Here is a 25,739-nt window from a genome sequence, read left to right as displayed (position 1 = left end):
AACAACTCTAAGTGCTGGTCTACACTACGGAGGGGAGATCGATCTAAGTTACGCCACTTCAGCTACGTCAACGTACTTAGATCTACTTACGGCGGTGTCTTCACTGCGGTGTGTTGACAGGAAATGCTCTCCCATCGATTCCCCTTGCGCTTTTCATTGAGGTGGAGTACCGGAGTCGACACTAGAGCGACAGGCGGTCGATTTATTGCATCTACACTAGACACGATAAATCGACCCCCGCTGGATCGATCACTGCCTGTTGATCCAGCCGGTAGTGTAGACAAGCCCTTAGCATAGACACAGCAGTGATGAATGCTTAGCTCACTGAATCCACAGAACAAGCCCGTGCACAAGGGCTTGTTTGTAGAAGAAAGTTGCACTGACGTAATCTAAGGGCATGATCCTGCAAGGTGCTTAGAGCTCCAAACTCTTAATTAAGTCAATGGGAGGGTGGGCAGGCGTGTGTGTTCAATATTGTGCAACAAGCATCCACCCTTGCAGAACAGGACTCTCCATTAGCTGTCTGCCTGGTGAAGTAAGATGGAAATTCCTTTTGACCTTCTGTGGTTATTTTGTCTACTGGGATGGGCCAAAGTTGTTTTAAAGAGTCCTGATTATGACGGATTTTAACTAGTGCTATAAAAATATAAATTCTTAACATGTGACTTTTCTTTTTAGTATAAACAATTAAGGTATGCTATATACTGGCAGTGACACAAATGATTTAATAAACCACAAAGCATGAACTCAGTTAACATTAGCCATTTTATGAAATACAGTTGCTAAATAGATTCCTTTCTAATCCGTAACACAACTTCTTTCTCCAGCTGAAATAATCTTTTCTTATACACAGACCATCCATGTTACTAAATTATTTAGCAATTATGAGTGAAGAGTGGGAATCTTATAAGTGTTTCATACCTAAACACTAGCAGGCAAGGATCAATGTACCAATTTCTAACCTGGAGGGAAAATGTTGAAGAGTTAAATATGCCAGAGTACTCACAGTAGTTTCCTGACATACATGTCTGTTCTTAGCAACAGAGGGTCCTGTGGCAACTTTAAGACTAACCGATGTATTGGAGCATAAGCTTTCGTGGGTGAATGCCCACTTCGTCAGACGCATTAAAGCTTATGCTCCAATACATCTGTTAGTCTTAAAGTTGCCACAGGACCCTCTGTTGCTTTTTACAGATCCAGACTAACACGGCTACCCCTCTGATACATGTCTGTTCTTGTCAGTAAATTCTAAAACCAAAAGGTATACTAGGAAATTGATTAAAGGGGTTATATATTTTCAGTAAAGATTGCTTCTGCATATCAATGGAATCCTGACTTGAGTTTACTTTTGTTTAAAAAAGATGGGGTCTGAACTGTAAGATTTACACCCAAAAGCTGCAGCAAATTGTTCCACTCAAAGGCCAGATTCTGATCTCACTATCCTCCCACAAGCATACAACAGAGATGCATACGTACAGCACATTTAGAATTCAGCCCAAACCTTTGTAATTTGTCTACTGGACCAACTCAAACGGAAAGGCCTGAAAGTGTCTTTTAGACCAAGAAGAGGCAGTTTCCTTGTCATGGGAATAAGGACTATACGGAGCCACTAGAGAAATGTCCTTTCCTCTCATGGATTGAGTGCACAGCAATCTCCCCTCCTGCTGGCCTTGCTGGCGGTTCAGGACTAGATCCAAATTGATCTCGCACACTTAACAACATGGTTTTCTGCTACTGACCTGCTAGACCCACCAGAAGAATGATTTAAAAGAAAATAAACTGAAAAATTCAGGGCAGCAGACAGTTTAGACAGCTTCAACTGTGGGAGTCTGTGGAACAGCTCAAGTGAGAGATAATTTCTAAAATTTAAAAATAAAAGGTCTGTTTTCTGAACTGGAATGGTTCTGGATGGATGTATTTGTGCTAAGTGTTTGGAACGCTGCCCTCACCTAGTACAATTCAGAGATGGGGTAGTAACGGCTCGTCTCAATACACTTCATACAAACGAGACACAGAAGAGACCACGTGGACTGACAAACAGAAGGTTCATCCACCCAAGCAATTCGTTATTTAGGCATTGGGAAACTTAAAATAATTAAGTACTGACATGTTTTCTCTATCAACTTCAGCCATGGCTGCCATATGCCCAAAGAAATTAAAAACAAGATTGTTTTTTCTTTGGTTTAGGTAGAAATTCTCCCCACTATTTTTGCAGCATATTGAATAGTAAACCTGCGATAGAAGAATTAAACCATTTCTGGGAATTACTTGTGCAGATAAGGCCACAGCCATGTCCATTATACTACTGCTGGATGGAAAAAATCAGTATACGGAGAATTCCTCAGGTTCTTAGGATAAAAGTCCCTCTATTCAGAGTATCTTAGAATATCAATGATTGTTAAAACCTTGCATACCATAGGCTGAGAGGTAAACATCACTTTTCACCAATTTGGATGAGTAGAGTTCTGGGGATCTCAAAATAAATGAAAAAAAAATCTATTTGAAAACTATGGTTTACTTAGAAAATTGGAAAAATGTATTTGAGTGGTCTTGTGCCTTTGATCTGCATTACCTGGATAATGATGAGCAATGTATAACTACAATGGGGAAAGTTCGATATCAATGCAAATGAACATTGAGTTGACTGAATATTTCTTCAAGAACATTAGCCTTACTAACATTATATGTAAGTGGCCTATAGTACCTGATCAGTACAACATATCTTTATTGTACAAGCAAAATCTGTTTGTCCAAAAAGCAGCATATTTGTTTGGTGAAAAAAGATTGTATTTTAAAATGAAAAAGTTCTATTAAGTTTTGCTGAACTGCCAATTACTTTAGAGACCATGCAAATAAAATACGTGAGCTGGTGCACAGTTATTTGAAATAAAAAAGTACTGGATCCTGACAATCCATTTCAAAGTATCATAAGAAAGTCTGATAAAGCTTTTTACTTATTGTGCTTTGATGAACTGCTAATTGACTTCATCTCTGAGGTCACATAAGGTCAGAAGAAAATAAACTGAGTAAAGTGCTCCAGCCAGATTAGTTTATACGAAAAGGTAAATGGAACTCTTATTTGGAGTAACCAGATCTTTCCACTACTAATGATTATATTAACAAGAGCTCACTTAAACTAATTAAAAGCTCTTAATGTGGAAAAACACACCACCTAGAAAACACACTTTGAAAGAACTAGCTGGAGCACTGTCATCTCAGCATTTCCACATGCAAGGAGCAGGGGGAAAAAAGAGTGGATATAAACAGTACTGTATATTGTTTTAATACAGCCCTTGTATGGAAGTTATACCCTTCAGTGACCTTCTAGTATTGTATCAGCTTGCTACATGCATGTCTTCGTAGTCCAAACATGTGTGAAAGAGACCATTCGTCTACAGAAGGTAGAATTTCTTTTTGTTGTCGCTGGAACTGGGACAGCAGACATGTATATTTGCCACATTGCAAATAAAAATATTACTTCAACATAAATCACATAAAGGACAAAAGCTTTGATACGTCCAGGGTAAAATTTACCGTAAGGCTATATAATAAATGATGAGATCTTCCACACATGCTTTTGGTACCCAGGCATGAGCCAAAAGCAGTGCACAAAAGCCTTCATATGAAAAATGAAAATAAACTAAGGAGTGTCAATGATGATTACTTAAAAGAAAGAAAGAAAAGATGGTGTAGAAGGAAAGGCATCCTGCCAAACATATTAGAGATATAAAGGATGAGCTTGGAAAAAGGGGGACAAAAGAAAGATGGGTTGTGATAAAATACAAAAGAACAAATACAAACAGATGGACAAAGACACAGGTCCACTGAGGAATCTGGTACGAGGTTTGCTACTAGATTTATAGGTCACTCTCTCAGACGTTTGGTGGAAAACCGTCCAGCCTGCAAATGAATATAAAGGGAAGAAAACAAAGACACTTATAAAGTACAAATAACTGTGATCAGATGTCCTATACCATCAGTCAAATCAGCTTTGTTAGTTAATCATCCACATCTCCATTTTAGCCTTGCCAAGGAGGAGTAAGTTAATTGACCATATGCAAAAGGATGCAATAACAGCAGAAGAGAATAGATATTCTGTAGATTAGTTTGGCAGGATGTGCAATGTTGAGCAAGGTATTTTAATCATCATTATAACTTTCAATACATATGGCAACACGTTCAGTCAAAGTCTAGGGAGCTGTGCACTGCTATAGAGCTGTCGGAACTGCTGGATAATAATGCAGCCTTGACTGACACCTCTATACCTTAGACATGATGCCAAAATCATGCAAGAATTAACCCCTCTGATGCTGGTAGCTTAGCTTCCCCCACATCATTATATTTGAATTGACCCAGATGAATTAGTACTTCATAATGGGGAGCTTTGGGCCCACCAGTATCAAGGGGTTAAGAGAAAATAGTATGAACCAGGGGAAACAAAGTTAGTCTTCTGTCTATTGTCATTTTTTTCCAGATCTCAATAAGTCAGATTCCACAAAAGGTTAAATCTGGATAAGTTACTGTTCGTAAAAGAAAAGGCATATTGTTCCCTAAGAACAAGGGATTCTTCTGCAGTATTGATTCATTTTCTGCTTTGGAAAGTCTCCTCTTTATTTTTGCTCACCTAACCTTCTGCTACGCCTAATTTTTTAAAGGTAAGTCAGTAACTTGCATTTATAAGGCTTACATGCCTACATTATTAGTAAAGTAAAGTTCCTCCTAAATCATTTAAGTTTTAAGTGATATGCACTAATTTTGGCACGTGCTGGAAGACATGCTGAACTGTAGGTACATAAAATCACCTTGGCCAGAACTTCCATGCGCATTGCCTCCTTCGGTGGCTAAGCCGGAGCAGATGTCAGAAGACAAAGAGGCCTTGACTGAGCAGGGTTGCTGTGTCTGAACTGAATTTCCAAATGTGGCTGATGCGGAGGAAGTTACTGCTGTTGCTTCAGTTGAACCAGCATGAGTTTTAGTTGTTTCTTTGGGGAGAGACTCTTTGCAGTCTGACAGATTATCTAAAGAAACAAACAGAATTGCAAATGCCACCATAAGGAAACTACTACAGAAAAATCAACCTTGTGTAACTGGTAGCTTGCCACTGAGAGGAGCAGCAACATAAAATTCTAAAGAACTGGTAGAAACATATATCTTTATGGGTAAAACTGCATCTGAAAATAATTTACATACCCCCCCATACCTGCCCAGCATCTGCAAGATGATAAGCCAGCCCATCCAATAGGGTTAATTTTTATGCAATGTACTTGGTGCACTTTTCAGAGACGGTTGTGAACTCAAGAAAAGCATTGTTCTAAAAGGTGAGAGTTGCAGAAGTGCCTCAATAGGAGATGGAAGACGTTCTAGAAAGATGGCGTGGGATTAGTGAGACCCTACACTCAACTATGGAATGTGAAAGGGAGTGGACAAAAGTGGAGAACGAGTGAATGAGAAGCAAAGGGAGATGAACAGAAAGTTAGAAAGGCAGGACTGCGAAAAAATATCAGGTTTTAAAACCAGAAGAACTTTGAAATTCACTTGGGAGATGGAATGGAAGCTAGCAACGGTGACTGAGGATGGGAGTGATATAATCAGAGTACGTCAGTAGTAATATTAGAGACCTCCTGAAGCTGCAAAAGGATTTAAGAGGGCCAAAGAAGCAGCAATTTCAATAGTCATGAAGGAGAGTGATTAAGGCACAAATAAAGGATTTATTCAAAGTCAGGGAAGCTGGTCAGCTTCCTACAGCTTAGCAGGAAAAGGGAGAATGACTAGAAAGGGAGAGGCATGAGGGAAAGTGTGCAGCAGAGAAGCTTAAAGATGAGTGATAGTGGAGACAGAATTACGTGACAAGACATTTTAGGCAGAAAGCAGCTCTGACTTTCTGAAACATTCAGGTAGTGAGAGGTGGTATGCTGATGCGAGCCAAGTTAAGGGAGAGGTCAGAGTGGGCCAAGACAGAGAGAGGGGTGTTGTCGGCACAGAAGGAAGGGGAAAGGGTAGAGACAGCCAGGAGATGGCCTACACACCAAAACCAGATGGACAGAAGGGTTAGATACCATCACAGGGAACTCCATATCGGAAGGAAGGAGGAGGTAAGGCATCCACCAGAAATAAGCAAAGGAGTCGCTAGAATGGGAAGGTTTAAAACAGAAGAGGAGTTTGCTGGAGACACTGACTGATATAAAGTGGATTGTGGCGTGTCAGTCTTAACTCTGAATGTCCTTGCTTTTGCTATCTTAATTTAGATTCTGTTTTTTTGTAAAAGAAAAAAAAAGTCTAATTAAAACTGACATAATGCCATTCACATTGGTACAGAACTGCAATCAATGGAAAGAAGCTCTATAGGATTTGAAGTACACCACTAAGAGAAGAAGAGCTAGTCTGCCATCACAAACTTCAAATGAACGAAGTTCAGCAGGAATAACTCGCATTCTGCAGCGGGAGAATTGGGCACTGCCTATCTAAGTTCCCCTACTCAATTACTATTTTAGTACTTTTCCAAACAGATTATGCCAAAGACTGACTGCTGTTGGTCATGCAATCCTGATCACAGATTTCACATCCATATTAACAAGTATTAGAAAACCTCTCAACACCTATCTGAAGTGCAAGGCATCACTCACAGCTTTAAATTGTTTTTTGGCAAGTCCAATCCAATCTTATAGAGCATCTTTTACAAAAGAAAAATCACAAAATGCTATACACTCAATGCAGACTAACAGTAACTAAACGGTGAATACAAACATGGATAAATTACCTTAGGGAGAAAGATGGGAAAACAAATGGATTTAGGTTCTATCCCAAACTAAAACTGAATTGTGACATTGTTATTTTATTTGTCAAGCACTGACAGTGTGCTCGATACCTACACACAAAATACTAACTGCTTCAGAGGAAAAAATCTGCACTAGGTGGTTATGGAACAGCTCATGAATAGGGAAAACATTTCTTTCCAAACCTGAGTCAGAGGTCAGTTTATGCCCTGAAGCATGAGGGTTTATATCACCTCAAAACTCTTGATTATTTTTTCTTTGTTTGTTTTCAATTCTTCCTATTTTAATGCTGGGTGTTGTTTTTTACCCATATAAATGTACAATGCTTTTTTTGGAATCCTGAGGGGGTGGTGATGGATTATATCCAAGTAACCACACATTACAGCTATTTTGTTTTCTTCTTATCGCATTATTGCTGGCAGAATATTACCTTTTCATGTAACCAAGCACTACAGTTAATGCAGGGAAGCCAGGGGATCAGAAAGGGCAGCTACAATAAGAGGAGATCACAGAAAGATCTCCTAAAAGTTGTCTACAGTATGATGTTTCAATCACTGTAATAAATTTATTATTATTTAACCTTTCATTGCCTTCACCCGAATTCAGTATAATTACCTAGCAGGTCAGGGGCAGAAAATAAAATAAAGGCGCTCCTTATATTTAATGGGATAAAAGGTTTTAAAACAGTGGGACCTACTTGTGTTGGAAGGTGCAGTTTTGAGCTGCTGAACCAGAGGATTCAGTAGTTTCCCAGCTTTTAATTTATTTTTGCTGGTTCTTCGCCGGCGGCCACTTGGTGGGGCTGAGTGAAGAAAACCCACATTGGGTGGCAATGGTTTGCCCAGCCGGACGAACAAAGCCTCTATCTCATTCTTCTGTTGAGTCTGCAGTTCAGCAATTTCTTTCATGTGCCTAATAAAAAATAAAATAAAATAAAATAAAATGACATTATGCTAGCTACTTGTCTGAGAAAATGCCAGACCCAGATGGCATTTACAGTTACAAAAAAACAACAACATGTTATACAGCAAGCTATTCCTCATCCAAGAGCGTGTACATGTGTAAACACTCTATATAGGAAAAGACATCTAATCCTGTATGCACAGACATGAAGAAAATGAGTTTCAATCCTCTGCTCTAAATTTGCTCTTCAAGTATTAGGTTATACAGAGAACTCCTGTAGAAAGAGGATTTTTAGAATCCAAAGTGAACGTGATTGGTTTGGATACAAGATCTGAATTTAACTCAAATGCTTCCAGTACTTCTGTCCCTTCAAACCAGTGCCAAAAAAAAGTTGTCTCTAGAAGTACAGTTAAATTAACTGGGAGAAGTGCTGCACGAAAAAAAGCAAAAGTAAGTGTTTAAATTAACAGTGACACAAGAACCTGGATGGCCACGTTCCTTATAATGAAGGATAGATTGTATCTAAATACCCTTTGAACACACATTGAATTGTTTTCTATAACACCCTTATATTCCAAGTTAAATTCTAACTTTACAGTAAGATTGGGAACCACTGCTTCCATTTTTCTCTCATCACATGCTTAGAGAAAAAGAATCGTGAGTAAACGCACAGGTCTGAGGACTAGCCATGTGACAGAATTTCATTTCAGGCTCACCACTTCACACCCAGGGCAGTAGTTGGGCTGTTAACATTTGACTGCTCAGGGGTCGAGTGTGAGATGAGCTGGATGTCTCCATCCAGTTCCTACTGGATAGGTATCTACTTAAAAAGGAGTCCAAAGGTCATGGTCGAACTGAAATAAGCCTGAACTAGCCTCTAACCCCAAAGATTACCCAGTGCCGAGGCACTCTGGAAAGGGTACGTGGGGAAAGAGCTGCACTACTACTACCTATCCCATACCAGGAGAATTCATTCTATAGGGTTTTCAATCCAGCACCTTTAGGGATTATTGCATTTACTTTTAAAAGAGAACAATGCCACAGAGGGAAATGGCACCCATTTTGCACAGCATAGCAGGTATGAAGCACTTCTCCACTTAGAATAAACTGAAAGGTGCTCAAAAGATGAGTTTAGTAATAACTGGTTTTCTGGAGTTTACTGCTCATGCAACCACCTCACTGAAGAGGTCATGTAATCTGTGACATGCTATCATGTTCTATAGTGTGGGAATTACTTTTGGGAGACAGCACCATAAGCAGCATGCTAAGAGATGCTAATTGTAATTTAATTCACTATTCCAGATGCATTTTGATAGCAAGAAGTACTTTATACAAGGATATGTCCAACTGCTTGGATGAGGACAGTGAATTCTATTTTACTTTAGGATGTGAGCTGCAAAGAACACAATTTTTTATAACCCCCTGTGCTTCTTATGATATACACAACCCTAACACTCCCTCCCCCCCCCCCCCCAGCAGGTCATCTTCTGCTTGTGTTTACATTAGAAAAATCAGGTCTTGTTTACCGTGGTTTTGCTAGAGGGCTCTACAGACCACTGTATATCTAGTAGGTTTATGACACCACAAGAGACTGATATCTTAGCATGTGAGTGCAGGAGTTCGGGTTTTTTTTTGGGGGGGGTTACACTTGTTTAAAACTTGGTGGTCTGTTTTGTTAACATGTATTTCATTAAAAAAAGCTTTTCAGGTCTTAATATTTCATAAAGCAGCAAAAAAGGATACAAAAGCCACTTCCCACAGACTCATTTTGCAGGGGACATTCAAAGCTAGTTAGAAAAGAAAACAAGCAGAGATAATTAAGGAACACTAAAAAAGGAGGATCCCGTTATTGGTGACTCTGACTGAAGAAGAAGGTGCCTGACAAAAAGAAAAACATTTTGCTTAGGGAGAGACCCAAATCCAAACCTGGCTACAGTCATTGCCAAAATTTAGGTAAATTTGAATCCAGATCCAAATTCTGCAGCTCAGAAACACTCCTCCCTCCTCTATGACAGGATCATGAATATTTCTTCCAATTAAATCAGAAGTTGTAGTTATTATAAAAACAAACTTTTAGTGAATGGGCTTTAGCAACAAAAAAAATCTGCTTTTTGGATGGGGAAATCTCAAAAGGTCCCCCTGATTATCTTCTATTTGCACTGAAGTAACATCTAGAGCTCTCAGATTGGGGCCTCACTGGGCTGGATGCTGAACAAACATAGGGACATTTCCTGCCCTGAAGTTAACTGAGTTCTTTGATTAGGAAATTGGGGCTGGACCCCTCAGTGAATTGGTTCTCTCTGGCTCAGAACACACACGTATAGGCTTTTGAGGTATTTTGGTATTTTCACGTCTAACTGGAACTAAGGCCATATCTATGGTGCTGCAGCTCTGCCGCTACAGTGTAGACACTTCCTACATCATCAGAATGGGGTTTTCCATCAATGTAGTTAACCCATCTCTCCGAGAGGGAGTTGCTAGGTCAACAAAAGAATTCTTCCGTCAACCTAGCCGTGTCTACACCGGGGTTAGGCCAACCTAACTATGGCGCTCAGGACACAACATTTTTCACAGCCCTGAAATGTGCAGCAAGGCCAATCTATTTTTTAAGTGTAGACCAGGCCTAAGAAATGCAAAGGTGAATAAAAAGAAACGAATGATTAAGAAAAGTTTGGGTTCTACTGCCACCATGTGATTTGAGTTCAGTATGAATTTTGCAGGAAGGGGTGGTATTTTTTCCTGAATGGGTTTACTCATTGATGCTGTACACACAGTTTTTTACTATGTGTGAAGATGCTTTTTAGGTAGTCTAAACATGTGTCAAGTATCCGGAATTGTTTTAAAATCCAACATACTTCTCTCTCAGGTTCTGCAGTTCTTTCTTCATATCTGCATCTTCAAATTCCGAGTCATTGTCGCTGCTCATGTAAGATGACTGCGAGTGGAAAGATGTTATATTGATAGTGGGGATTTTTGTTCCCTGACCATTAGGCGAATCAGGGCCTGGTGAACTAGTCTTTCCAGATCTTTGCAGAAGAGAAGCTGACTTTTTTGTGATGTCATTGGCTGCACTACTGCTCTGCGGGGACAGCTGAGCAGCAACAGACTTCCTTCGGAGAGACTCGTCACCAGAATCACTGGAACCATGGTCAGAAAGGACATCAAGAAAAGATGCCGTTTGCACTCGCCGTACTGATGTTTTCAGGTCAGGACTCGAGGGAAGCTCATCCAAATAAACATCTGGTGGTGCAGAGTACCTTAAGCAATGTGGCGATGTTAAAGTTAATTCATCGTGGGTACTGATCACTGAAAACCTGCCAATAGTTTTGGCTGGTGTACTATTATCATGCACTTCAGACTGTTTTCCATAGGAACCAAGGTCTACAAAGTCATTCCTTTGAAGGTTATTTATCTCCCTATCTGTTGTAGAAGTCTGTATTAAGTTCTCTGTAGGTGCAGATGAAATTTTGATCTTTGTCTGCTCATTCCTTTTAGAAGTTTCCATTTGTTCAGGAATGGTTGATGATGCAGGAGCAACCTGGAAAAAGAATGAGGGAGATTAATTTTGAGTGTAAGTGTAGCAGACAGGCATACAACTATTTATAGTTTCACATTACCTGAAGAAGACCTTTTGTTGTAACAGCAGAAGTTGAAGAAATGTTTGCAGCTGAACCTGTTTCATAAATTGGAAAATAAAAAAAAATGTACTGATTACATGTCTGGACAGAAAGGTTTTAGCCTAAAAAAGGGAAAGCAACACTAGATTCAATATCCATTATTAAATAAAATTTGCATTGGAACAATGCATAATTCAACAGCAAATCTATATAATTTAGACCATAATTAGGATATCAAATGCAAGATTTACTTAAGATACTTTAAAAGCCATAATGCAGGTACTATAAAATATCCCTTAGTAGAAATTCAGACTCAATGCAATGATCTGGGCAGTCCAGATAAAGATAGGTCTGAAAAAGTTCTGAAGACAAAAATCGGATGGAGATTTAATTGTGTACTGTATGCAGAGCTCAAGTTACAAAGGTACTTTTGAGGTCTGCAACAGAGAAATAGATGTTTGAACATGTCATTGAGCAGTGTGCATAAGGCAAGCAGGATTTGACCATAATCGGAGAGTCTTTTTTCATATCTTTCACTCGGATCAAATTTGAACAACATGTTGCTGAAGGTGGTAACTACAGACTCAAATAATGGTCATTTGGCCCACAATAGCAATATATGAGAAGAAAAATATTTTTTGATGACATACAAAATAGAATTTAACCTCCAGGCCATTATGCTTTTTCAAAGTTAAACCAATGAATGGAAATCTTTCAAGAATGCAGAGTGAACATAAGGTAAGAATGTCATTTCGAAGTTCTGAAATCATGAAATATATGCATCTCTTTATGGCATATTGAAATTCATATTAAAACCTAGGGCAAAATTCCCCTCTCCTCCTGGTTTTAGACTGGGGCAACTCCAGTGACTTAAATGAAATTTCTGATGATTGACAGCATTCTAAGAATAGCATCAGGCCTCCTTAATATTTAAGTTAGGAAGGGATACTTACTGTACAGTGATGGGGTTCTTTGAGATGCGTTAGTCAGGGTAAATCCACTGAAGGTGCACACATGCCTCCTGCATGTGAAACTGAAGGTTTTTTTTTTTTAAATGGCAGTGTCTGTCAGGGCCATGCACGTGCCTTGTGCTTCCTTGTGCAAGGGCACAGACCCTTCCTCAGCTCCCTCACAATTCAAGGGCTGTGTTACCATGAGGACTCTGAAAAGCTAAGATGAAGGCTGCATTGTGGGATTCACAGATCCATAGTGCCAACATCTCAAAGAACCATGGCTACTGTAAGGTAAGTAACCAGTCTTTCTTTGCGTATGTCAGTGTGGAACCCTCTGTGGGCTACTGGTGAGCAGAATCCCCCCAGACAGTGGGAACAAGGCGTTACAGCTGCATCAGTCAAACGGCAATTGAAGAACATCTGACTCGCCTGCCACCTGAAGGGTAAATGTTTCACAAGAGTCAGTGGGTTGCTCCATGTTGAATGATCTCAGAGGCTGGAACATTCCTGAAGTGGATGGAAGACGCTGCTTGTGCGCCAATGGAGAGGCTCACCAGCCAACTGAGGGCATTTGGAGATGTTCGTGGTGAGATGGTTTGGTATTTCAATGGGCTGGATATAGTTACAAAGAGGCGGTGAGACTGCCTAAAGGGCTTGGTCTTGTTAAAGTAACAGAACAAAGCTCCAGACACATCTAAAGTATGCCGCTTCTTTCTCCAGGTATTGAGTGCAACTTTGGGGAAAAGGCCAGCAAGGTGATTCATTGGTTCAGGTGGAATTTGGAAACCACCTTAGGGATGAACATGCGGTGTGGTCTCAACACCACCTTGTTCCTGTGGAAGGATGTGTAAAGAGCTACAAGGGCATGGAGCTCACTAACGCTCTGGGCCAAGGTGAAAGCAACCAGAAAATCCATCTTGATGGTAAGGAGATGTACTGAGCAGGCTGACAGTGGTTCAAAAGGAGGCTCTGTGAGTTTTAGGAGGATGGTGTTGAGATACCACATGGGAGTCGGGTCGCTAACCAAAGGGCAAATATGCAGGAGGCCCTTGAGAAATTTTGACAGAGTTAGATGAGAGAAGACAGAGTATGATTGTACTGGAGCATGGCACACTTACATTGCCACAAGGCAGACCTGGAGAGAGCTAAATGCCAATCCAGCCTGTTTCAACTAGTCTAGGCTCTTTGGTATCAGAATGTCTACTGGTTCTAGGTCTCACTGGGCTACCTGTATTGAGAACCTCTTCCTTTCTGAAGGGGAGATCATCCTAGTGGATGGTTTCCTGCTCTGTATAAGAATTTCCTGAATCTGTAGGGAGCAGTCTCTGTCAGCAGTGTTCAACCAGCCAACCCCCAAGCCGTCAGGTGCAACAACCAGGTGCAGTATCTGAGCTTGGCTCTGAAATACTATGTCTGCGCAGACTGGGAGGTGTATAGGAGACTGCCTGGATATCTGCAATAGGTCTGACAGCCAAAACTATCTCTGCCAGAAAAGGACTAATAGTGTGATTATAGACTCATCTTGCCTGATCTAGGAATCAGTGGAAAGGCATATAGCAGTGCTCGAGACCAGTGGAGGAGAAAGGCATCTGGTAACAAGCCCAGGTTCATGCACTCTCTGAAACAGAAGTTTGAACATTTGGTGTGGTCCTCTGTGGCAAACAAGTCCATGATGCGAGTTCCCCATTGACTGAATATGATGGACTTCCAGAGTGAACACTCATGGCTGGTTATCAGGTGTTGGCTCAAGAAGTCTGACAGGTTGTTGCTGACCCCGGTAGGTGAAGTTCCTACAGGGTTATCCCTGAGAGGTGGGAGGGTCCCAGAGCTCAGGCTGCAGCCTGAGCCTCTACACAGCAATTAAACAGCCCCTTAGCCAGGGCCCTTTAGCCCCAGTCAACTGGTATGAGCCAGTCGTGGGTGTTTAATTGCAGTGTAGACATACCTAAGGAGTCCTAGTTGAAAGAACGGGGACAGGATGTATTCTAAGGCTGTTACAGTCTCCTATTGGGACCTGCTTCTGATCAGCGAGTCATCCTGGTATGGGTAGATGTGGATTCCATGCCTCCATAAATGCACTACCACTACTGCTAGGCATTTTGCGAATACTCTTGGTGCTGTGGAGAGTCCGAAGGACAGAACATTGCATTGTTAATAGTTGGGCCCCGTTGTGAATCTTAGGTACTTTCTGTAGGCTGGACGAATAGCTATATGGAAGTACATATCCTGCAAGTCAAAAGCCATGAACCAGAATTGTACTTGGAGAGATGGCGTATGTATTAAATGAGTCTCTTCAGGTCTAGGATAGGACGAAGGCACCATTTCTTTTTCAGAATTAGAAAATACCAGGATTACAGCAATGCTATATTCAGGAACATGCAGACGTCAGCATTAAAGAAACCCCAACTAGTTCAGAATGCTGAAGCACCTCTTACCTCAGCAACACAGGCTACCACGATCACGTCAACGGACTCTCCACTGACCGCAGGGGAGGGGATTCTCTGCTTGAAGATGGGGAAAACATATGTCCCAGTGATAGTGAGAAGGAATATGCCTCCTCCAGGTGTGGTGCTGAGGAATATGGCTCTCAGTATCAGGATCCGTTCCGGTACCATAAGGTGCTTCAGCATCAATGACAGTCTTGGCTTTGCCAGAGATGCCTCCTCTGAAGTAGGGGTCAACACTGAGAGGCACATCACTGGAGCTGGGTGCCGGAGGACTCCGTGTCATAGGCTGCTCTGTATCACCAGCTCTAGACAACAAGCAGAAGCTTTACATGGTCTGTCCTTGTGGGAGGACACCGAGCTCTGCTTGGAGTTTCTGCTTCTGTTTGGAGCTACCCCTCTTGGTTCTGGAGGTGTTGGTATTGGTGCCAGGTCTTTTCTCTGCACTGTCTTCTCCACAGCGGTCTTTGGTGTGATAAGTCTGCTAGACAGGGCGCTGGATGACACTGGCTCGTTGCTAGCCCAACTCTGGAGCTGGTCTCCTCAGGTTCTGAGGAGACCCTCATGGATTGCTCCAGGAGATGAAGCTTAAACCTGATGTCTCATGACTTACACATCCTAGTGGAGGATGCAAGGCACACTGAACATCTGCTCAGTCTAGTGAACTCACCTGAACAGCAGGCACACCAGCTGTGTCCATCTTTCAAGGTAATCAGTCCAACAGGGCTTGGAGCCTGTAGGTTTTGAGGTTTTGCATGCAAGGGGACTGTACAGGAGGAATCGAACTGTCAGTGCTCAGTCCAGACTGGTTGATATATATCATGACAGTTGTATGTCAGAGTCAGAAGAGTTGTGAAGATTTGTGGTAAGTTTTTGTAGAAAATGTTGTCAAAGCTAAGAACTGGTGGGGTCAAACACTTCACTGGTTCCATGTTGCTGCCACGGGTGGTAAGAAGGTACTGAGGGAGGGTTGTGGTCACCCCACCCTTTACACCCTCATAGAGGAGCATGAGAAAGCACAGGGTGCATACGTGGCCCCAAAGGACACTAATTAAAAAATCCTCTAGTCTCACATGCATGAGGAGCATGTGCACCTACAGCGGGATCCACATTGACACATACTCGAAGAACCGTGTGTTACTCTAACAGCAGCAGGAAATGTGGAACTGAGCTAAATCTCCAGAATACTCCATCCTTAAAGGGGACAACATCTTCCTGGACAGGTAAATCAGATTAGTTACACATTCTGAACAATTTTAGTATGGACTGCTGTGAAAAGTGTCATGGAATCTATCAACAGCTTAGTTGGAATGGAGTATGCCTGCTTTGATAGGCCTCCACAGTCAACCTCAATGATTCCTCGAGAGCCCTACAGACCGACTCTTCTCTGCGGAGCCCACCCAAAATCCTGCTGTCTTTAAGAACTCCATCCAGTGGGGTAAAGGAGATCTGGCTGGCTTTCTGCTCAGCCTGTGAACTGCAAACTTCAAAACACTATGGGAAAAGTACAGCGTCTCACAGGAAGGCCTCTGTACATCACCCGCCTGGAAAGACCTGCATTGCATATTTACAGTATTATGTTTAATTCTGTCCATGAGACTGTTTGCTTTTTGTAAGTTTGACAAAAGTGGCGGCAAAGCCAGATTTATTTTTTGTTTTGTGACAGCACCCAGCAGACCAAGCCAGGTTCAGGTCCCCATTGTGCTGGGTGCGGTTGTGAAGGTTTCCCAAGGAGCGTTAGTAAAAAGGGTGCGTGGGCAAAGAGGCCCACAGGATAGTACAGAAATAGCATTGAAGTTAACAATTCAAACTAGCTGTCACTGGTAACTACCTTTTCTACTCATTGACCCACCTCTCACTTCTGAGGAGCTGACACCGATGCTAGTTGTTTCGGACATTTCCAACTTTAAGAAAAAGGAAACAAAATATAAAAGTGAATTTCAGTTTAACAACCCCACAAACAGGGATATACAGTCTCTGGAACTTGCTTCATATTTACAGCATATCTTAGCACAGAGTTATTTGATATAGGAATAAGTATTTTACATTCCTAGCGAAATTTGACACCCATCTTCTTTTCCAGCCACACCATTTTTTTCCTGGGAGGGTGAATGAGGAGGAAGGTTTTAGGAGAAGACTGCAACATATACTAATATGGAACATTTGTAAATATGCACCGAGTTTAGCTATTCAAGTACACACTTATAAATGAGTATCTTGTGCTTTTTCAATCAGATTACATCCTAATATATATGAAATTTCTATGAAAAGTTAAGTAAACTACAATACAAATGTGTTATGTATCTGTTTTATTCTACGGCAGACAATCTAATTGGGAGCACTTAATACTGTAATGTTATTTATAATCCTTTCTATAGAGAATGAGCCTTCAGTACTTTAGAAACTGGTTTAGTAACATACACAGCATACAGTTGCTTAACTGCTACCACCTCTCTGTTGAAACGTGGCATGGTTTTAATACTTTGTACAGTGAATCCAATTAAAACTACATGGGGGGCAGCTTTATATTTGGTTGGGGGAATAGAACTAACTCCAGAGTACTGCTTTCCAACTAGGTTAAGCATCTCTGACCTAGCAGAAAGTGCTAGGGAATTGGTAATGATTCTAGAGCAGTGTTTTTCAACCTTTTTTCATTTGTGGACCCCTAAAAAATTTCAAATAGAGCTGTGGACCCCTTTGGAAATCTTAGCCATACTCTGCGGTCCCCATGTTGACAACCACTGTCCTAGAGAGTTCGTGGCCTTAGCGTCTCATCTGAATGACTGCATCTCATTTTGCTCAGGGTCCCTTGTCGGGACACTGAATCATTAATAATTCAGACCGCCTATGGAAGGAATCACCATCACTTTGCAGCACTGAGGCTTTTCCACAGCAGTCTGCCAGCAAAGTGGTGACATAGCCTTCCCCTGCTGAGCTTATGAAAGGAGGCAAGATCCCATCTGGAAGCGGTATAAGCTTTATGCTATAGAGTCTCCAGCACTAGCTGGAGTGTTTGAGCAAAGCGAATGCCCACAATATGTTTAATTAGGGTTTTAAATTAAGACTGGTTTAAGAAGGTAGCTATGATGCTCTACACAAATGTCACCACTTTGAATGAAAGTTGCACAACTGACAGGCAAGCAAGCAAGCGTACAAATCTTGTGTTCTGTGCCCTGGGGTCAACTTACTTTTAAAGTGATGGCACAATAGGCCACGTCTAGGACCCAAAGTACTTTAGCAGTCTGCTAGAAATCACGGAATTAGTCACAGGGGCATAATGCAAGACAAGGAAAGATGTTTATCATAGCTAGTAGCATGATAATGAATACTAAGCACATTTATATTTATGGGGCACAATAACTTACCTGACTCTAGTTAAGTTATACATAGCTTTTCAGTTCCAGTTCACCTATTAATCTGACATTTCTGTTACAACTATATTGCTAGTATCTACATTCGCTGAAAAAGAAGTGTGCAGAAGTGATGGAGGGCAGGTAGTCAATTTAAATGAATACATGCAAAATGGTCTTGACAAATTGGAGAATTGGTCTGAATTCAACATGATGAAATTCAGTACAGACAAGCACAAAGTACTGCACTGTGAATTGGATTTTTCCTTCCCAACTATAAAATGGGGAAGAACTGTTGATGTGGCACTAAAGAATCTGGGGGTTATCCTGGACCACAAACTGAATATGAGTCAGCAATGTGATGCAGCTTCATAAAAGGCTAATATGATTTAATATATGGAGATATATCTATCTCATAGAACTGGAAGGGACCCTGAAAGGTCATCGAGTCCAGCCCCCTGCCTTCACTAGCAGGACCAAGTACTGATTTTTGCCCCAGATCCCTACGTGGCCCCCTCACAACCCTGGGTTTAGCAGGCCAATGCTCAAACCACTGAGCTATCCTTCCCCCCAATTTGGGGCTGTACTAACAGGAGAGTCGTATGTAAGACACAGGAGGTAACTGTCCCTCTCTATTTGGCACTGGTGAGGCCCCACCAGGAGCACTGTGTCCAATTCTGGGCACAATTTAGGAAGGATGTGGACAAATGGAAAAGAGTTCAGAGGAGATCAACAAAAATGACAAAAGGTTTAGCAAACCTGACCTATGAGGAAAGGCTGAAAAAACTGGGCATGTTTAGTCTGGAGAAAAGACGACTGCAGGGCGACCTAATAGTCTTCTAATATGCTAAGGGCTGTTATAAAGAGGTCAATGACCAATTGTTCTCCATGTCCACTGAAGGTAGGACAAGAAATAATGGGTTTAATCTGCAGCAAGAGAGATTTAGGTTAGATATTAGAAAAAACTTGCTAACTATAAAGTAGTTAAGCTCTGGAACAGGCTTCCAAGGGAGGTTGTGGCATCCCCATCATTGGAAGCTTTTAAAAACAAGTTGGACAAATCCCTGTCAGGGATGGCTTAGGTTTACTTGGTCCTACCACAGTGCAGGGGGCTGAACTTGACTTCTTGAGGTCCCTTCCAGTCTGACATTTCTATGATTCTATGCATGAATGAGGAACAGAGAATAATATACAGAGGCCAAATAGGCAGACATCACCCTCTTTCCCCTATCAAGGCTTAGATAAATGCTCAAAAAGGAGTAACCTCAGTTATCAACATCACTATGAATATATTTAACATTCTTAAACCACCATGACTTACCACCTGGCTCAACCCGCTCGCTTTAGAAACAGGATTTAAAAAAAAAGAGAGAAGGAAAAGACTGAATTGAAGGATTATACCAATTTTTGAACCCAAGAGCAAAGTTTAGTTTTCTCTAATGAATGGCTAGTGAAACACTTGTGTGAGTGAGAATACATGTGACAAATTGAAAACAAAAGCAGTGCTGTACTATGGAAAGCAGTAAACAGGGAACCCAGACAGAAAGTAAGCTACCAGGGCAACAAGCAATATAGAAATGCTTATAGATAGAAGTATCTGCATATCCTACCATTGGTTCTTGGATTCTGAATTCTGTTCTGCTGTGGTCAGTGGCTGTAGCATTGTTCAGCATTGCAGACGTTTCCATGGCTGCTGGATTTATGGGTATAAAAGGCACAGTCATAGCCTGACTAGCCAATACAGGGTAAGGTGGCATTTCAGAAGGTATAAGTGACACAAATTGATCCTGAGCAGCATTAGCTTCCTGGCAGGTGTCTGGGACATTAAGGCCTGGTTCTCTTAAATCCAATACAAGTTTGGGAATTAGTTCTTCATTCAAAGGCGGTAAGCTAGCCAACTCGCTCTCACCCTGCTCTAAAGGTACAAAGCTGTCTGGTGTCCCTGCTGATGCAGCAGATGTAGGAACACACTCTTGGTACAGTAAATTGCGCAACTTCTCATCGAGGCTTTTTATTGTGTTGTCAGCAAAATCAACTCTGGGTGGCCCTTCTCCATCTGACTCTACTGCACAAGGTGGCTGCAGCGGACCGACGCCAAGGCCAGCGCAGGTGACAGGCTGGGACTGGGTCAGCATTATATGTTGCTGGGACACAGCTACCGGTAGCTGAGGAGGACTTTGAAGCTGAGAGCCTGTCAGATTTAGAGGGTCAGACACAACACCCCCAGGAAGCAGCTGGTTCACCAAGGAATGCTGCATTACACCAGGCTGACTGGCCTCTGACACATGGGGGATTTGTGGCGCAGGTTGGAGTTCCAAGACGACGACATCAGAGAGAGCAGGAACGGGACAGAATTCGGCTCCTGGTGCAGGAACTGTTAGACTCGAGCTGGGTGGCCTCACAGTACAGCATGAGATCTCCACATCGGGAACACAAGTGTCTTCATCCGTCTGCTGCAGCGTTTGCAGGGAGGATTTTGGAGCAAGCGGAGCATCAGAAGGCTCCTCTAGTGAAGCTGCATTGTGGGCAGAAGCATCAGGCTGACTGGGCATTACCAGGTGCAATGGAGGATATTCTGGTTGACCTACATTAGCAACAAACTGTTCTGGGACATATGGAGCAGTTCCCGGCAGTGTTGCAGCTAAAATTTCTGCCTTGGTCTGTAAAACAGCTGAAGACACTGCAGCAGGAACTTGTGCCAAAGGAGCAGGTGTTCCACAGGGGCTGTCGTATACACTTGTTTGACTAGGAAGCTGGTGACAAAACAAGACACTAGGTGTGTCTGTCACCGCAGAGCTCATTTGCTGATCATCGGACTGTTCTGGATCTATAAGGAGTAAAAACACCAATGTCACCTTTTACAGGCTATACAGAGTGAACCATATAAAGTAACCACAAAATTTCTTAGTCAAGTTTAAATACCGCAGGCCCTGAACTGCTAAATGTTTTCTATTAGAAAACTACTAACCCAATATTCAAATTGCAGACTACAGAAAATATTGCTGTAAAAAGGATGCAGCCTATGATAAACAGCTATGAATAGAACTTAAATTACATGCCGAACTCTTAACAGAGTTTAAGAACACTAGGACTTTTCTCTAAATAATCAAAAGACTGTCCATATTTTAGTTTAAAACTATATGCTCACATAAAATGTGTGATCCTACAGAAAAACTCTTCATGGTGGATATGATATATCCATTTTGAATGGGAATTGTGTATTGCACCCCATTGGCTATTAATAGTAATAATACACTATTTATGAACTATCTTGTTTCAGCAGCGTGGTAAATTGAAGTTACTAAAAAGGTCCCTATCCTACATGACTTTTTAGACTGCAAATTATGTGGCTGATACTGCAGGCTCATTTTTCACTTGTACAAAGTTCTTAAAGTTCAAGCACCTTTTGGGGCAAGGCTCCCATGCTATTCTGGACTGCAGTGGTGCTCCCCAACTTGCTCCCCCAAAATCTATGGCTGATGAACAACTGAGGTAAGTGCTGCCCTAAGCCGAGGAAGACACACTCTGGAACGATTCCCTCTTTGGCTGTGGCCTCCGAGCGAGTGGTGATGGCGAAGATCAAAACCAGAAGCAAGCATCATTTTTGCTGATTATTTTGGCACCATGTGTAATTTATGAATAACTTTTAGAAGAAGAAACTTATTGCAGGCATTTGTTTGGCCACACAGCTTTGCTAACAACTAAAATCAAGCCATTGTACTTCCTTTGCAAGATTAGCCTATCCGGTTACCCACACACAGGCGTTGTGGACTGCAGCAGTTTGAGGTGCAGGGAAGTAATTAAAGGAGAACTAACAGTGCCAGTGTTAGCATCTTTGGTATCCTTTACTGGTCAGCTCGTGAAGCAACAACTAACACAATACTCTTCATCCTCTGCCTCCCACCATGTTGCAGCTAAAAGAAAACAATCATGATGAAAGCGTGGGAGGATATAGGAAGAACTGACAGAGCTGCCTCTAAGAAAACAAGGTTGATGGCCCACACCCCTGTTCCCTAAGATCAATGAAAGCTTTAAAGTTCATAAATACCTGGACCTTCCGGCTGTTTACTCTGAGGAACTGCTGGGGAGAATTCTGGTACCTCCTCAGTAGGATTTTCCACAACAGGACATATAATAAACCACCTTTTTCCAGTATGTAAAACTAATTGTGAAGAGCAAAATAAAGGGTTAACATCGTATTTGTTTTGGAGCTTCTATACAGTACTTTAAGAAGCTGATAGGATCCAAATCAGACTTATTCTTGATGTGAAACTCCCACATTTTAGGAAGAAACACGAGTCTCTACAGTATTCACAGAGATTAAAAATAATGGCTTTTACTGGACTCCCATAGCAAAAAAGTGATCTTCTTGGGTTGGAAAGAGTCTGTCTTTCAAGTGACTGTACTAGAGCGGGACACAAAGCCAGATCCAAAGCTCACTGAAGTTGCTGGAACGACTCTCTTTGATTTAAATGATGTTTGGCTTAGGCTTAAAGTGAACTAATTGTACTGTAAAGAAGGTTTTTGTAATAGAAAAACTGTTTTTTTGGTAATGTTTTATGCAACTTACTTTATCTATTTTCCTACATAGGTGGTATTGTTTTACTACTGCTCTCCTACATTCATCCTGAACTTTTACTCCCTCATTTACATGTATCAAATTACAGAGTTTTCAAAATTCTGTTTACAAACCAATAAACGCGAAGAGTATACTTTAAGAGTGGCCAGCAAGTGTGAACTATCTAAGAGGAGCCAGGCAGACTGCGTACACCATTGTTTGGGAAGGACACCATTGTTTTCAGTCACCGAAGCATGTCGTGTGGCCCCAAAGAGGTTTTACACACACACAAAAACTCAGAGAAGTGCCTGGCAAATAGAGGTGTGTGCAACACATGACCAAATGCAGCTTGGAAATGAGGTTTAAACAGGATATGGTTTTATTCCCTTCTCCAGTTTATAGAGGGAATGAAAGCCCACACTGATACCTTCCCTTTCTCTGGGAAAGAGATAATATACCAAACATATCCAAAAGAATAAGACTTCTCACTGGTAAAATAGAGTTGGCTGAAACTTCCTGGTTACCAAATTCAGTTGCATCTGCAAACATTAAGAGCCAATCTCTGTTAACTTCCTTTTGCAAGCGTAGTTATTGTTGAGAACAAAGAGTACATTTATGAAAGCCTCGTCTCTTCCTGCTCAACCCCACTTCCAGTTTGGAGGCAGTGGGGATCATTGCCAGTTTGTAACATTTGTATATTCCTGATGCACCCAAACACTAGTTTAATCTATTTTAGCCTTGGCACTTCAAGGCTGCTAACGGCAACTGGGGTTTTTACCAGGCCTATATTTTCAGGACATATTCCAGTCACCTGTGACCGGTGGAGTTATTTGAGACTGCTGAACTTCTGGACAGTCTAATATTACCTATTCATTGCCTGATAGTTGGAGATTCAATTTGTATTCAAAAGCACTTTTACCATTCTGCTGATACATGGGTGTCTTCACTTGAGATTGCCGATTCTCCTGTTTAAAACAAAAAATATGTTTTTAATCAAGCACTAATGCAGGAACATTTTTCTAAGGAATATTTATGTTGCAAATCTTAGTTGAGCAGAGGCTGTAAAACAAACTTAAAATACAGTAACTAGATTACGAAAAAAAATCAGATTTGATATCAAGAAACCCCCATTTATTTATTTTTTTTAAAAAAGGACCCGACACACAAGATTCTTACTTCATTCATTTCTAGTCTAGACGCATCTTGCTGGGGACTTGTTCCCTGATCAGAACTTCGTTCTCCTTCTGTATCTTCACTGAGCATATCTTCTGCTTTATCAATAATATCTTTCATTTGTTCAATGAATGTCTCTTTCTCGGTCTGCAATATGAATTCCTTCTCTACCTGTAAAGAGCACATTAAGATAAACCACTAATGGCTGTAGGTCAGTACTCATTGTGTGGACTTAACTAGCTGGAAGTTTGCATCTGTGTACGGAGAGCACGTGTATCATTCTTCATGGGAACTAGACCCTAAAGAGACAGTATTCTTATTTGGCCTCTGGCCAAACTGAATCACCCCTCTCACACAAAAATTAGTCGTTCTCTGGGCCTGGTGGGTTTGATGCAAAGTGATCACCTTGCTTCTGTGTGTAAGACGCATCATCTTGTTTCTCATCCCCCTCAAAAGAAAGGCTTTGTTACAGTAAATAGACACAAAAAAGCTGCCCAGAGCCCCACACCTACAAAACACAGCCTGGCTTTCAAGTGTGCTTAATGCCCAAAGCTCCCATGGATTTCATTTGGGACTCTGAAAGCTCAGCCCTCTCTGAAAAATCAGGCTCACTGCACCTGTGATCTAGAACAAAACCAGAACATAGTACAGGAATGACGAGTTCCCCAAACCGTGCAACCTCAGAAATGGGGAGGTTTTGTTGGGGCTAGCATGGGAGAGAAAACTCTTGGCCCTTTTATGGACGGCACCCCCACCACCCCTGCTTGTGGACTTGAGTAGCAGGGCGCTGGGGCGGATTGGTTGCACAGGGTGCAGCATAAGCCTCTTGGTTCCCACGCATCCAAGGGATGGCTTATAAGCCCTTCCCCCTCCTGGGGCACCATCCTCCCCATTTGCCCTCTCTGGGATGAGAGCAGGACCAGGTTTGGGGGGGGTCTTGCTGGGGGCATCATGATTGTGTGTTTCCAGCTGACATTCCACCTTTTTGCAGCTGGGAAGAAATTCTTCCTCACTGTCAGACTGGCCCGGGGGGAGGGAGGAAGAGAGGGAGGAGGAGGAGGAGAGGGGGTATTTCACCTTCCTCTCAGTGGCCCAGGGACTGGGCGGGTAGGTTTGGTTGCAAAATTTTGTTGCAAGCTGTTAGGAACCCAGTGCAGGTAATTGTTCAATAGGGGTCTGGTCCACTGATAAGCCAGAACTGGAAGAGGATTAGGAGAAAGCATCTCCTAAAGAAGCTGGGGCTCCTAATCTTTGGTACAGCAAGGTGACAACTCCTCTTCTCCACCCCCTTAATCCTCCTACAATGAGAGGGCGCTGGGGTTCCAGCAGTGGTGCCGGGACAGGTGAACAAGGGGAGGGGCTGATCTCAGCCTCCCCTCAGGTGACCTGGATTAAAGTAGGAAGGAGAGTCTGTGCTGAAAGAGTTATTGTCTGATAGTTCCCAGATGTGTTACTAAGGAAAGTTGTGACCTGTATAAATCGCATTTCTGGGGTCTTGTCCTTCTTCCTGTGGTGTCCTGGCCAATCAAGGTCATGCTTACTTTTCAGATGCTAAGCAGGGCTGGTGGCACCGCCTGTTAAGGTTGCATGACACTTCCTTTTATAAGACCCTGCTTTGAGTGTTTATAGCTTTTCCAAACTAACTGATTTGACTGAATTTTCCAAGCTGGGTGTCTTTTGGAAAATTTTAGCCAAAATGGTCAATGGTTTCTGGACAAGGAGACTGGGACTTGGATGAGGAGCTGAGTTTGGGGGAATGGCCAGGATTGCGACAAGGTCAGATTGGAGAGGATTCAAGTCAGAAAAGTCTGTGCCCATTAGAGCACACTCCCTTCAAGAGCGTGGACTAGAACCCAAGATTCCTGAGTCCCAGCCTTCTTCTGCTGCTAGCAAATATCTGTGAAACCCACTGGCAAAATGTCTCTCTCATATTTCTCTAGTGCCGAGCCACAGAGAGGATGACAACCT

General features: G+C 42.0%; 1 protein-coding gene across 1 annotated transcript in view; it reads right to left on the bottom strand.

The window, feature by feature from the left end:
• The window catches only part of WNK2 (WNK lysine deficient protein kinase 2), a 171,345-nt gene that overhangs the window by 19,292 nt on the left and 126,314 nt on the right, over positions 1–25,739 (bottom strand). The window contains exons 16-25 of the mRNA XM_029911187.1: positions 23,775–23,942; positions 23,518–23,563; positions 22,089–22,202; positions 19,651–20,867; positions 16,543–16,594; positions 11,294–11,349; positions 10,532–11,214; positions 7,471–7,685; positions 4,803–5,018; positions 3,802–3,900 (exon numbers count right to left, since the gene is read on the bottom strand). Of these exons, the coding sequence (XP_029767047.1) occupies positions 3,802–3,900; positions 4,803–5,018; positions 7,471–7,685; positions 10,532–11,214; positions 11,294–11,349; positions 16,543–16,594; positions 19,651–20,867; positions 22,089–22,202; positions 23,518–23,563; positions 23,775–23,942 (2,866 nt within the window). The remainder of the gene's footprint in view (positions 1–3,801; positions 3,901–4,802; positions 5,019–7,470; positions 7,686–10,531; positions 11,215–11,293; positions 11,350–16,542; positions 16,595–19,650; positions 20,868–22,088; positions 22,203–23,517; positions 23,564–23,774; positions 23,943–25,739) is intronic.

Source organism: Terrapene carolina, unplaced genomic scaffold, assembly GCF_002925995.2.
Source record: "Terrapene carolina triunguis isolate 2854851 unplaced genomic scaffold, T_m_triunguis-2.0 Scaffold89, whole genome shotgun sequence".
In the NCBI taxonomy this organism is placed as follows: domain Eukaryota; kingdom Metazoa; phylum Chordata; order Testudines; family Emydidae; genus Terrapene; species Terrapene triunguis.
Note: the sequence above shows the minus strand (reverse complement) of the source record. Positions and strands in the feature narration are given on the sequence as shown.